This window comes from Vespa velutina, chromosome 8, assembly GCF_912470025.1.
Source record: "Vespa velutina chromosome 8, iVesVel2.1, whole genome shotgun sequence".
Taxonomy (NCBI): Eukaryota; Metazoa; Arthropoda; class Insecta; order Hymenoptera; family Vespidae; genus Vespa; species Vespa velutina.
Genome location: NC_062195.1, coordinates 8,183,937 through 8,198,697, shown reverse-complemented (window position 1 = coordinate 8,198,697; position 14,761 = coordinate 8,183,937). Strand labels below are relative to the sequence as shown.

General features: G+C 30.5%; 1 protein-coding gene across 3 annotated transcripts; it reads left to right on the top strand.

Annotated features, from left to right (window-relative positions):
• Positions 1 to 627: 627 nt before the first annotated feature.
• On the top strand, positions 628 to 14,761 carry LOC124951308. 3 transcript variants are annotated; one of them, XM_047499531.1, is made up of 3 exons: positions 628 to 1,188; positions 13,898 to 14,122; positions 14,533 to 14,761. In XM_047499531.1, exons 1-3 carry the CDS (start codon positions 1,101 to 1,103, stop codon positions 14,712 to 14,714), a joined length of 495 nt encoding a protein of 164 aa, XP_047355487.1. In that variant the 5' UTR covers positions 628 to 1,100; the 3' UTR covers positions 14,715 to 14,761. The 3 variants fall into 3 exon arrangements, with proteins under 3 accessions (XP_047355487.1, XP_047355485.1, XP_047355488.1); XM_047499529.1 differs by having other exon boundaries at positions 13,895 to 14,122; XM_047499532.1 differs by lacking the exon at positions 628 to 1,188 and adding an exon at positions 13,432 to 13,501.

Below are 14,761 nucleotides of genomic sequence, written 5' to 3'. Positions count from 1 at the left end.
CTTTCTTTCTGTTTTCTGAATTCGAGAGCATATCAGACGAGGACGATCTCTCGAAGAGCTCAAATCACTTCGATTATTGCAAATGGTCGCTTAATAACAGATGCTCTTGAGCGTTACGCGACGCGAGTTAGCATTTATCTGTCAAAGGATAGTGCCGACCGGCTGTGTACATTGACGAGCCGGTCGACGCGTGTTCGACTTAAGCTCGTAAGAGTGATCGTATATAGCATACTATCTCTCTTTCTTCCTCCTTCCAATTCGTTTCTCTCTTTTTCTGTCTCTCTCTCTCACTCTGACTTTCATTCTCTCTTTTCCTCTTTATATATCTGCGCTCGTTTTACTCTCTCTCTCTCTCTCTCTCCCTCCCACTCTCTTTCTCTTTCTCCCTCTCTCCGTTCTACGTCGCTCGTCAGTTCGTCCCGCACGCGTGGTCGAGTTTAGTTAGCCGCGCGTACTCGAGGTAAATACGTGCGTGTATATATATATATATATATACATACATACATACATACATACATACATATATACATATGTATCTCAGTTTCGCGTCGTCGTTTCGCGACGTAGCCAAAGGGGAACGAGAGAAGTGCGCGTACGTCGATAAATAAGAGAATAATAAAAGTAAGAGAGAGAGAAAGAGTGAGAAGAGAAGAGTAGAAAAGAGAAAGAGAGAAAGAGAGAAAGAGAGAGAGTGAGAGAGAGAGAGAGAGAGGGGGGAAAAAATCCGAGTTGTGCGCGTATCTCGCTAGTGGAGTTTCTTCCTCGTTTGAGAGGAATCATTCTCTTTTCCTTTCTTTTATTGTTTATTATGCGAATTAAAAGATATTCGTAACTTCGATCTACGTTGTGTTGTAACAGTGATTGGGAAGGGGAAAAGAAAAAGAAGAGGAAAAAACAAAATACAGAAAAACCCACGCACTTTTACACATACACACATACGAGAGAGAGAGAGAGAGAGAGAAAGAGAGAGAGAAAGAGTGAGATTGAGTAGAGGAGAGGAGATATACGCAAACACACAGTGAAGAAAAAGTAGAAGTAAATAAGCAAGAAAAGGGACGAAAAACGACGAAACGGTGGTGTTCCGCTTGGGAAGTCGAAAAATGCGAAGGGGACGAAGCGTCGCGTTACGCCGCCTCCTCGTCGTCGTGGCCCTGCTCTCTCTTTCTGCGGCTGCCTACGCTTTGCCAGGTAAGGAAAAAAAAAAAAAAGAAAAAAGGAAAAAAAAAAAAAAAAAAAGAAAGGAAAAAACATAAATAAAACCAAAAAAAAAAAAAAAAAAGAAAAGAGAAAAGATTACGAAAAAAGGGGGAGGAAGAAATAAAAAAAAAGAAAAAAAAAAAAAGAAAAGAAAAAGCAAAAACAAAAATTAAGTAACGAATAAATATTTCTCTCTTCTTCTATTTCTCTATGAGATAAAATCGAATCTCACTACTACCGCTCGACGACCGACGGGGCCACGAATTAACTTCGTCCGGCCGAACATCGCCGCTAGGGTCACCCCAATGTGGACTCGCAATGGTCTTCTTCCGCCCTCTCTCTCTTTCTTTCTTTTTCTATCTCTCTTTCTCACTCTCTTACGCTCGCTTTTACAAACTAACTCTCTTTCTTTTTCTCTCTCTCACTCTTTCTCTCTTTCTCTTTCTCTCTCTCTCTCTCTCTCTATCTATCTATCTCTATATTTCTTTCTCACTCTTTTACGCTCGCTTTTACTAACTGTTTTTCTCTTTTCTCTTTCTATTCTTTACTCATTCGTTCGTTCATTCGTTTGTTCGTTCGTTCGTTCGTTCGTACATTCTGCCTCCTTTTCTGCCTGACTGATCTTTTCTCCCTTTATTCTCTCTCTCTCTCTCTCTCTCTCTCTCTCCCTCTATCTCTATCTCTTACTCCCATTTTTATCTTCCTTTCTCTCTTGCACTCGTTAATCCCTCGCTTACGCTCTTTCAAGATTTTGGAACCGTCTATACTATGCTACGTGTTCGCTGTTCGTTGTCGCCTCGAAACGCAAGTCGTCCAAAAGCTATTTTCGTGCTCTTCTTTCTTCCACTATTGAAACGAGCACGGGATTTCTACTCTTATCATCGTTCTCGTATACTCTTGGTATATACGTATGTATATATACGTATGATGTATGTATATATGTATGTGTATATATATATGTAATGTGTACGTTTGTGTACATATATGTATAAATATATATGTATGTAAGTATATGATGACGTTTGCTCACTCCATTTGTCGATCAATCTCCGGCCAATCGGCTAGTCTCGTTTCTTTTTTTTTTTCTTTTTTTTTTTTTTCTCTTTTCTCTCTCATTTCTGCGTCGCCGCGAGGTCTTTCTTCGTTCGTTCATTCGTTCATTTGTTCGTTGATAAACGCGACAATTGATTTCGAACATTTATTTTTTCCTTCCTTCCTTCCTTCCTTCCTTTCTTCGAAATTCAACGAATGATCGTAAACTATATATGAACATCGATCTTTATTTTTTATTCATTTTTTTATATATGTTGTTGTTGCATGATCTTTCACCGTATGTATGTTCATTTGATTTGATGAAACGTGAAAATTAATTTCGGATGTTCATTTTTTCTTTGTTTGTTTTTTTTTTTTTTCTTATTTCGAAATTCAAATGATTTTTTTTTATTTTTGTTTTCTTTTATCTTCATCGCTGTAAAATCTTTCACCGTTTGTTCGTTAGTTCGTTACTTCGTTGACCAAACGTGAAATTCAAATAATGATCGTAAACAACATCTGAATATTGATCTTTTTTTCTTTTGTTCTCTCTCTCTCTCTCTCTCTCTCTCTCTCTCTCTCTGCGTTCGTTCGTTGACAAAACACGAAAATTGATTTGGAACATTTTTTTTTCTTTTTTCCTTATTACGAAATTCAAATAATGGTCGTAAACAATATCTGCATATCGACTTTTTTTTCTCTTTTCAGCTACTGTACGATCTTTCCGTTTGTTTGTTTGTTCAGTTGATGGACCCAGATAATTGATTTCGAACGTCCATTTTTTCTTTTCTTTTCTTTTTTTTTTCTTATTATGAAATAGAAATAATTATTGTAAGAAATATCTGCTTATCGATCATTTTTTCATTCTATCTGCGTCGCTGCAAGATCTTTCACTGTTCGTTCGTTGACGAAGTGCTATAATTGATTTCAAACATTCATTTCTTTCTTTTACTCTTTTCTTTTTTTTACACTTTTATTTTTTTCCTTACAAATTTCAAATAATCATCGTAAAATATATGTGAACATTAATCAATTTCTTGTTTTGTTTTCTCTCTTATCTGTGCTTGCAAAATTTTTTACCATTCGTTTGTTCCTTGACGAAATGCTATAATTGATTCCGGACATTATTTTTTTGTTCTCTCTTTCTCTTTCTCTTTCTCTCTCTCTTTGCGTTATTGCGAAATTTTTCACCGTTCGTTCGTTCGTTCGTTCGTTCATTCGTTCGTTCGTTCGTTCGTTCGTTCGTTCGTTCGTTCGTTCGTTCGTTCGTTCGTTGACGAACGCGATAATTGATTTCGAACATACATTTTTTTTCCTTCTTCCTTCCTACGAAATTCAAATAATGATAGTAAATAATATCTATCTTTTTCGATCTTTTTGTAATAAAACTTCTTAGAAAACAGTAGTGAGAGTTGTAACTATTAGGAATTGGAGTGAGACGAAAAGTGAAACAGGGAGAGAAGTTCCACTATTCGGTATAGTGAATACCCTTAGTTTCACAATTTCGTCTCATACGGCGTTTACCAGTGATAATGAGCGTTTAAAAACAGAAGTTGTTTACCTACCCTTTATCCTTCCGTTAATCATCATCGTCTTAGTAAAGCGAGGGCAAGAACGTTTCACATTTTCGTTTTGTTCTAAATTCGTTTCTACTGTGTCAGAGACAGTTAGTAAATTGAGTTTACACGTATTTCTTTCTCGTATACTTTGTTTAATAACGCATTATACAGTTCTTGTTATAATTATTATTGTGTAATTTATTTTTTACGATTTATTAATTTCAAGTGTAATTAATTGATAGAATTAAAACAATGTTGAAAAAAAAAATATACAGAGCGCATAAAAGGATTCTGTGAAAGATAGCATGAAAGACATTTTAAAAATTCCCTCCATCGAAAAGAAAAAAAAAAAAAAAAACAAAAAGGAAAACTCCCTAGTGTATTTTAAATTAAAAAGTGTATCCTAGAGCGTCGAAGGAAATATCGAGGTCGCCAAAAAGCGAGTTAAAAAATGGAGTTGCGTTAATATCAACAGTACCAACTGCTCAATTATCGATGATCGATGATGTTGACAATGCAGTCAACGCATCTACAAGTAATGAGATGTCTGTTAGAACTTTACTGAGTTCAACTGAACTAAACATACCTTATACAAATTTCAATGCCAATAACAGCGCTTATCAAGCGAGAAATACATAAGAAATTTTCAAACAATCCATTCGGCTTTTCATACAGAAATTTGTGATCGATTAATGGTATTAAAAATGATTTCAAAAAAAAAATTTACTCAAGAACATCAATAATTTAATTTGGATATCGTAATGACGTGTAAATATTGCATTTAATCTTTAAATCGTGAACATGTCCACACTTTTTCAACGTTCAATGACAATGTACTCGCAACGAGACAAAATCATCTCATTTTCCTGAACTAGATTTTATATCGCAAATATTCATTTCACCACGCGTACAAATCTGATGATTAGATAGTGTTTATGAACAATACAGGATTTTCGGAAATATAAATTATAAATGTTCCTACAAAGGTTACCGAGAAACATTGACGATGATCACTGCATCAATGTTCATATCGAAAAAAAAAATTCATAGATCAAGCTACTTAAAATAGATATAGTTATCAAACGTAATATTAATATGTGGTTACAATATTTAACGACAACTTCTTTCTCTCAATTCTATCTCTCTCTCTCTCTCTCTCTCTCTCTCTTTTTTTCTATCGTTTGTTTGTTCGTTGACGATACTATATCAAAACACGATAATTGATTTCGAACATTCATTTTTCCTTTCTTGTTTACTTAGGAAATTAGATAATGATTATAAGTAATATCTGTTTATCGATCTTTGTTTTTTCTTTCTTATCTCGTATTATCTGTTATCTGAAAATATACTGATTAGAAATATCTTTTTTTGCAAGCTTTGTTATCGCATAATTCGTGTCCATAGCGAATTTTTTTCTTTCTTTCTCAAACGTATAACATTTCTTTCGTTCGCGATATAAAATAAATATTTCGATTTTTCGTCAAACGCGAAGAAAAAGACCGGTTAGTTTTAATGTCGTTGTCGCATGTATTTCATAATTATAATAACAGATATATACCTCGTCGCGTGCATACACATAAACTCCCGCGTATATACGATCAGTCCGGTTTTTATGAATTTTTTGTAAGGTTAACGTTATTTTCTACTTTTGAATATTCAGTGAGAATGGTAAAATCGATTATCGCCTGCGATATAATACTTCACGGAAAGTTTCGCTTATGCGAAAATTGTGTTCAAGGGAAAAATTGTGATGTTCCCTATACCTTCCATCGATTAAAAATATTGTTTAATATTTCGAATAATGTTGATTATTTTCGATAAAAAAGACAAAAATTTGTATACTTACGTTGTGTATATAAATGTGTACAGTATTATGCATATTCCTCTTATTTGAATATAAAAAGTAAATTATTGACTTTACTTCTTCGATTTTGTGAATTTGTTCTGATAAATTTAGTTCGTTTTGATAAAAAAAGAAAAAAAAAGAGAAAAGAAAGAGAAAAAAAGCTAGAATATTCGATCATTATTCTGCTTACTTTGTCTTTCGTCTTCATGAATTTGCCTTCTATTTTTCTGTTTTTTTTTTATCTTTATTTTCTTACCTTTTTTTTCTTTTATTTTTCTTTTTCTGTTTTTTGGCTTCTGCCTTGGCCAACATCGTTAAGCCGAAGTTTGTGTCGCTGGCGCCACGCGTCCATCTTCTTATTTCTTTTTTATTACAAAAGGATCTCTTTCATTTGCGAGAATGCTTCTTACGAAAGTGGAAGAAGAGGAAGATAAATTCTGCTAACTTTCGCCGGTGTTCCTTTTGCGAATTGACGGCTGTAATAATATCTCGACTTACGTAAGGGACCGCATGGAAACTTGAAAGGCGTTGCTCGCGGAGCAAACAAGAGGAATGACTTGTCTCTCAAGTTTATACCTTTGACTTTGGATATACAAAATGTATATTTTTATATATATATATTAATTTCTATTATTTATATAATTTATATTAATAATATATATATTTATATTATTTACATAATGTATATTAATATAATATATATTTATATTAATATATATATATTATATTTATATATTTATATTGTATAATTTATATAATATATAATATATCACATCGTTCTCTGGACGTTATTAAAAAAAAAAAAACGCGAGATATCAGAACAATAAGAGTCTAAATTCTTGCAAAAAAGAAATAAATAAATGAATTTTCATATTAAAAACTATCCTTATATATATATATATATATATATATATAAAATTAGAAAGAAAATTTAAACGTACAACTTAATTTCTTCCACGCATTAATAAAATACAATATTATTATAAAAATGTATCATGCGATACAAATATCGATCATCGGATAATGTCATAATCACATTTATACTCGTACATTTCGTTTAATCAACTAAAATCGTTGAATATTTTATTTCTAACTGTGCCTATCGAATACATACATTTTAGATTATCTTCTTCAACGACGTTCTTATTTCCGGTTGGATACACTTAGCGTGGGTAGTAGTTGTAATGAAACTAAAGTAATTATTTCAACTTCTGTCCAATGCGTTCGTTTATGTAACTATAAATCGTATCCTTCGAAGATACTCGATCGAGTTTCAAGTAGCGGCTATGTCTTCTTGTATGTACGAGTCAAGGTCTTCAAAAGCCGGATCGAACGAAACTCGCTTCAAGCTAAACTCTGTAATCTAAAGAAATCGATACGTAGGTTACTTGAAGCTACTTACATTCGTTTCTTCGTTATACATTGATAAATTATACGATAAGTCTTTTTAATTTCTTCTTTTTTTTCCTCGTAATGTTTCACCAATGAAAATCGTCCTGTCATTGCGAGGGGATATTTTAGCCAAGATTGAGTAAATTTCCAACTCGGGAATTACGAGGCTTTGTGTGTATGTGTGTGTGCGTGTGTGTGTGTGTGTGTTTGTGTGTATAAATATATATAGATTTATTAAAATTAGACAATTATACAAAGCTACAATTAAGTATAATGCTCGTTCTTTGGTTTCTTTTTCTTCTTCTTCGAGACCGATTCTTTCGGTTGCTAATCGAAAATTGACTATTTTTCCAACTTACCGCGCTCATCGTTCATTCAGAATCTTTGCGAGTTAACGAAATGTTAGAATTATGTCGCTGAGTAAGCTTACTCAGCAACATGATTTTAACATTTTGTCATTAAAGTCAGCTGTAAAAATGCTATCCGTTAGAGATGCTACGCTTTGGATGGGAATATACGTGATATAATTTCATATTTTATACTTTTTATCAATTTGATAGCATTTCATATTTCGTTCGATAATAAAAATTTATTATTTTTCGCTGCACAGCGTTAAGAATATGAATAATTGAAAAAGTTCTTTTTTTTAACATTTCGACGATTAGAATTTCATTAAACCTGTAGAATTTGTTATAAAAAAAAAAGTTGAATAAAGTTAAATAAGAAAGTTAATAAGTTAAATAAGAAAAATATATATACGAAAAAATAAATACAATAAATAATATAATATATATATATATATAATAAAAAAAATATATATATAAATTTTGTTGCTATTTCCTTTTTTTTTTTTTTTTTTTGATTCAACATTATTATATAGCATAAATTGATGCAACAAAAAATGAATAATAAATAATAAAATAAGTAATTTTATTCGTTCAGATTTTTTATTCATCTCATTTTCATGATTATTCTCGATGAATTCTCAATTATAAAAGTTCGTGAATGTTTTCATTTAATTTGTTTTGAAATGTTTCTATATTTCTCTTTGAATAATATTGATTGAAAATAACTTTCAATTAGATTTCTCAAAGTTTTTACTTAATTTTTTATTACCTATTTTTTTTTTAATAGACGTCTTTCAAGCGAATTGTTTATTTACATATACATATAGAAATTTCTAACAGGGAATAAAGGAAGTTGATAGCGATAACAATGTGCTCGCTTTCGCAAGGACGATGCTAGCTCATCGATAATAAATGACCCGATATGATAATACATACAATATACAATATATATATATATATATATATATATATATATATATATATTTGTTCTGTGTGTAAACATTTACTTATATGTTTTCGTCCGATCAAACGTTCTTCCTCTATTATCATTATTATATATAAACACCTGTAATTGTGAAGAAACGATATTTCATCATAAATCGTTTATTATTTTGTTCTATTAAGGAATAATAAAAGCACATTTTCACAGAAAATTATGTAAACGTGGAAAATCCAAATAAAAATAATTATATACATTTAATAATAGATCGGTTAGCTTATTACTTTACAACATTTAATTAATTACTATTTGCGAGATGTTTATTTAATATACAATACTTTCATTACACTGGACAAATTTAATATGTTCGTTTATCTGAGAGAACAAGTTCCCCAGAGTAATGAAAATTGTTTATCTACATACATATCACGATGATAATAATTTTATTAGCGACTTGGATCGTTCGATACTTTGTTAATAACTAAATATAGCGTTACTTTTTTCTATTTGATGAAGGAAATAGAAAATCTTATTATTATTCAAACTAATAATAAGGACACACATACATACATACATATATACATACATACATACATACATACATACATACATACATACATACATACATACATATATTTTATGTAAAATCGCGTTAATCCTTTTATACATCAAATTACATAAAATTGAATTTCTTATAAGAATTAAATTTTCTTAAAATTTAAGATCGTCTAATCATAGATCGATGATTTTATATGAAATTATTTGGAATAGAATATTTTTGATCTTGATTAAAAAAAATCTTTGATCAGACGGGAAAGAAAATTTGATGTTCCATGATAAAAGAAATAGTTTCTGATGATAAAACGATTGGATGCTAGAACGTTCTGATAATGGCAACTCGAATAATGAAGCTTCTATCGTATAAGAAACAATTTCTATTCATTGCATTAGAAATAAGAGGAATTCTCGATTGGCTTCCTGTTTTTTCGTGAAAAACTTTGTTCGTGATAAATGGGTATTCTTTCGCTACATTATCGTTGAAATTTTTTATTTTTGTAACTTTTTATACTTTCGTCAATAATATACAAGAATATAGACGTCTATATATATATATATATATATATAATTACGAACTATTCAATATTAAGCAGATTTTGTTGAGAGTGAGTTTAAGAGAGAGTTTTGTTGAAGAGTAGTTTTTGAATGCTTCTATTTCTCCAAGTTATTTAATATCGTAAGTTATGCGATGTCTGCATTAAAAAAAAAAAAAAAAAAAAAAAAAAAGAAAGAAAGAAAAACCTTCATACTTGTTAAAGTAAATATACTTTATCTTTTCAACTCTTTGTTTGAAAATTAATTTACTGACCTCGACGAATTTCTGTTTTACTACATAATGACTGGATTTTCCCTAGGATCTATACTTCGTCTTTTTTTTTTTTTATCCAAGTTTACTAAGAACTTCACAAGATTCACACAGTTAGATTATATTCTTTCACATTAAATGAATAAATTGATAATACGAAAATTACACGTAAGAAATAAAAACGGCCCGTATCGTATTCGAAAATGTTTCAATGTATTATATCGATACAATTAATATCAATTAACTTTTGCTATGTTTTATTTTCTCACGATAAAAATATATGTATCATAAATTCATGAACGTATCTACTCTTTTTTATCGCACATTATTTATTACTTCATTTTTATAGGAAACATTTTGTCTCGTTCATTATTCCAAACATTTTAATCGACGCTCTAACGTATAATTATATTAAATTAACCTTGATAATTTATTCATTTCTCATTCTCTCTAACGTGGTAAAGTCATAGTTTAGAAAACATTGTTAAACTTTCACACAAACGTGTTTCTTTGAAGTTACTATCACATTCATTATTTTTAATAATCCTTTCGTCATTATTACACGACACATAGATATTTCTTTTCTTTTTTTTTTCTACCGGAGAACTTTGATCAACGTTGATGATGCTATTGCATGACTGTACATTTTTATCTTTTGATCATATGTACTTGCATATTATATATATATATATATATAAATATATATATATATATATGTGTTTAATATGTTTAATATATATATAAATAAATATATATATTAGGTTGGGGAAAAAGAAATCCATTATTTTTGCGTAAACTTCAAGACTTTATTTAACATGTTTCGGATTGTCCGATTTGGGTCAAATAAAAAAAAAATAAAATAATGGATTTCTTTTTCCCCAATTTATATTTTTTTTAAATATATATATATATATATATATATATATATATATATATATATGTTTCGCAGGTTTCAAAGTGTAATCGAAATATATTTTCTGAGATGAAAAGAGAGAAAGAATTTTTTTTTATAGATTCTTTGTTCGAAGTTTACATCGTGTTGATGTGTAATAAGAAGATCAGTGATGCGCAAACTATGAAAAAAAAAAAAAGAAAATATGTTTTATGAATGATATATACAACAATAACAAAATTGTTTGCGAATAGATTTTTTATTTACTTTTATAATAAAACTCGAATAACATTATCATAATGTATCTTTATATTTATTGATATAATTCGACAAATGGCCTTAGGGAAGAAATTAATTTAAGATTAATCTATCTAAGAATAAAGATAGTATATTTAAAGAGTTCGAGAGAGATTTAAAAAAAAACGTATCGATTTAAAGATCGATATTACGATGTCATGTCGATCGTTCTTTTGATCGAATTAATATGACATCATTTAAATCAAAAGTAACTCCCTTAATTTGCTTGACTCAGCTTCGGCGATATTTAACCCTCTCCTTCCCCATTCCCCCATCACCGTACTTCACTTGATAAAACGAATTCGTCTCAATTAACTGATTCAGCCAATCTCGCCTTCGCCACGGTTCGTTTCGATTGAGTCTAACGAAAATATCGAGCAGTTTCTCGTGTCCTTGTCTATGTTGTTAATGAAGAAAATAAAATAAATAAATGATTACAATAAAAAGGATCGTTACACTAACGATATTAATCTTGTTACGTTTAAATTCTTAGAAATGGTATCACCTATATTTACGTTATATCGGATATTTTAAATTGTCACTTTAAAAGATTTTAAATGTTTATTAGAAAAGATAGATTACTTATTCGCGTGCGCATTAAAATAACATTGGGTAATTCCCGTATCTTTATGGCATAATTTAATATAATGAATTTGTTGTTACAATTGAGATACGATCGACTGATATCTCGGACTTTTGATGGACGATAAATTATTGTAATTACACACCCACACTATATATATATATCTACAATAATTTATCAAATATTTATAATAATATTTAATACATTAATATAATTACAATAATATATATATATCTCCTGGTTTCCTGGTTTTCATGAGAATTCTCATTTTACTGAGAAATTCACGTTTTAATCGTCTCTCAATCGCGTGCCGTGACCGACAACGATGCTTCCGTTTCTTGATTTTAACCCTCGTTAAATGGCATGCATGCTCGTCCTTGAGCACTCCTTCGTAGTTCCTCTTCGTTAACATAAAACTATAATAAGAAAAAATTTTCTACGAAATAATTTTGTGCCATTCTTTTTTTTTTTCTGTTTCTCTCTCTTCTCTCTTCTTGGGCCTATTAAGACTTCTCTTCCTCTCTCTTTCAATTTCTCTTTATCTCATTCTTATAGTTCGTTCATTCGATGGCCTTAGTCAACGTCGTAACGATAGGATTAAAGTCCATGCGCTTAATCACGTTCGTGTTTCCGGCCTGGCATTTGAATATCGCTCGTGACGCGTCGAATTTTAAGTGTTATTACTCCTTAACACGTCGCAAACCGTTGCAGTTTAACAAACGTAGCGCTATTTGATAGTTGACTTGTATAATTAACGACGTCTTTCATTTTTAAGTTTTAACGTTACAAATAATTAACAAGATTTCACGGCAATCGCGTATTTTATAATTTAAAAGAATTTTCTTTTGTTCATTTTCCGTTCTTTTTTTTTTTTACATTACTATTACGTACAACTTAAAAGAGCAAAAAGAAAATATAAAGATTTATTTCGAAGAAACATCCTGTATCCGTTACATTTGATAGAAATTCTAAATTACAACAAAACAAAATTTAATATATAAATAATTACGAATCCCGAAAATCGCGTTCCTTTCAATTTAACATTTCCTTTTTCTTTTTTCAAATTTCTATTGTGAACAATTTAAAAGAGTAAAAAGAAATATAAAGATTTATTTAAAACTTTGTCTTTTATTATTTTTGATCCAAATTCTAAAATATAACAAAAAGATGTAAGATATAAATATATATATACATATGTATAAATATATATATATATATGTATGTATGTGTGTATTTATGTATAGATTACACTATATTATATATAGATACCGGTTTGTTAAAAATAAAAAGACGATGTCTTTCAATGATTTTTATCCTTATTTTTCTCTTTTTATCCTCGTAAAGTTTCTTCCCCTCATTCTCTCTCTCTCTCTTTCTTTCTTTATTCTCTTTTTCTTTTTATCTTCGTCACAACGATACGTATCAAGTCGATTGACCTCCGGCTCCTCCTCTCGGATAAATTAACTAGAAAAAGAGTTTTGTGCCGCTCGCTTTCAATTGCTCTCTACTCTTCGTGTTTAGACTTTTATTCGCGGCGACTGGCTTGACTGGATGGATGAGAACGGCTCTTTCCTTCGGTTGACGTGTTCTTATTGTTATTATTGTTACTATCTACAAGGCTCGTTATCTCGTTTGTAATTCCCTAGCTCAGTCGATGTATTCATGAAAATACATACAAGTAGCTAAACTCATTGTGTTCTAGAATAATTGGGAGAATTTTGTTTATCATTTTTACTTTTCTTTCTTTTAATCTCTTTTATGACAAGTGGATTTTCTTTATTGTATTCATTACATCTTTTGCGATTTTTATAGAAAGAAAAAAAGACAGAAGAATATAGAGAGAGTTATTTATTAACCTTTTGCGATCACGCTTCTTTTTCCTTTCCTCGTGAAATGAATACGTACGTAACATTTAAATATGTTCTAGAGAAAAATGATTATACATCGTATGACTTTAAATATGATATGCCTATGTATGTATGTACATTGACACGTACTATGACACGTAATGCGCAATTTGTCCCACTATTCTCGTCTATTGCTGTAACTAGCGGTGAGAAATACACGTATACGAATCTATCTTAACGATGATGATGATGATGATGATGATGATGATGATGATGATATCGTGATATAAAATGACCCTCTATGTCGAATCGAATATAGTAACGACTTATATTCTTTTATCAATTTGATTGGCTATAACTTTAGTTATATGTTTATTTCTTAATCCTGTTCAGGTTCGTTATTTGATTGATTCGTAATTAAAAACGAAATAATTGACGATTAGGAGAATGAAACAAATTATTTGTATCACCGTATATAATGGCGTACGGATAAAAGAGAGAAAATCCATATGGATGTGTTTGCCATTCCGTGAAGTTGAAATGGAAGGCTTTTACCTGTCTCTCCGTTTAAAGTCATCACTGACGGCGACTCTCTTTAGCAGGTAACAACAACAAGCGATCAAGGACGTGCGACATCTCGAACGCGGAGACATCCTGTGCCAAGAATGAAAGATGTGTCCAGAAAAAGATCAATGATCAGATAGAATCGTTGTGCGACTGCGAACAAGGTTACGAATACGTAAAGGATGATGAGTGCAAGCTTAGTGTATCGCAGATTCTAATCAATTCGACGACGTTCAGACCAGATTACGCAGAGGATTCAGGAGGTATGATCTATATTTCTTTCTTTCTTATTTAATAAAAAAAAAAAGAAATAAGATGTTTAAAAGACCCTCCCTAAGATATTTCATTTTTATTACATTTTATTTCCTTAATTTAATTAATTCAACCGATAAATCATTGAAGTAGATTAAATAGTATTCTTATAATCTATACCGATATAATAGAAAATAAGAAATAAATTCAATTTTTACAAATTTTTCACATAGGCCATTTTCGTAATTAATCGGCACGATTGTAACGATAAAGTGAAGATCTCATCGAGCTATTTATATGTAGTAATTGAAAAGATTTTTTTTTATTTTTTAATTTTTTTTTATCTAATCGAGATTCAGACATTTTCTCTCTCTTCCTCTTTATATATATATATATCTAGCTAATGTTATATTTTCTTCAGGTAGCTCAGTAGCCGCCGGTCTTTTGATACCAACTTTCCTCATACTAATCGGCGTCGTACTGTATTTCGGTGCGAGACGATATAGTTGGCTCCAACGATTTAGACAATACCGGCAACGTCGTTACGGCAACGTCCTAGTCACAAGAGACGACGATGACGATGACGATCCTCCAATAGCGTAAGAAGAGAGAAAAAATGTTTGGAAAAGAAGTAAATAAGAGAAAAAGAA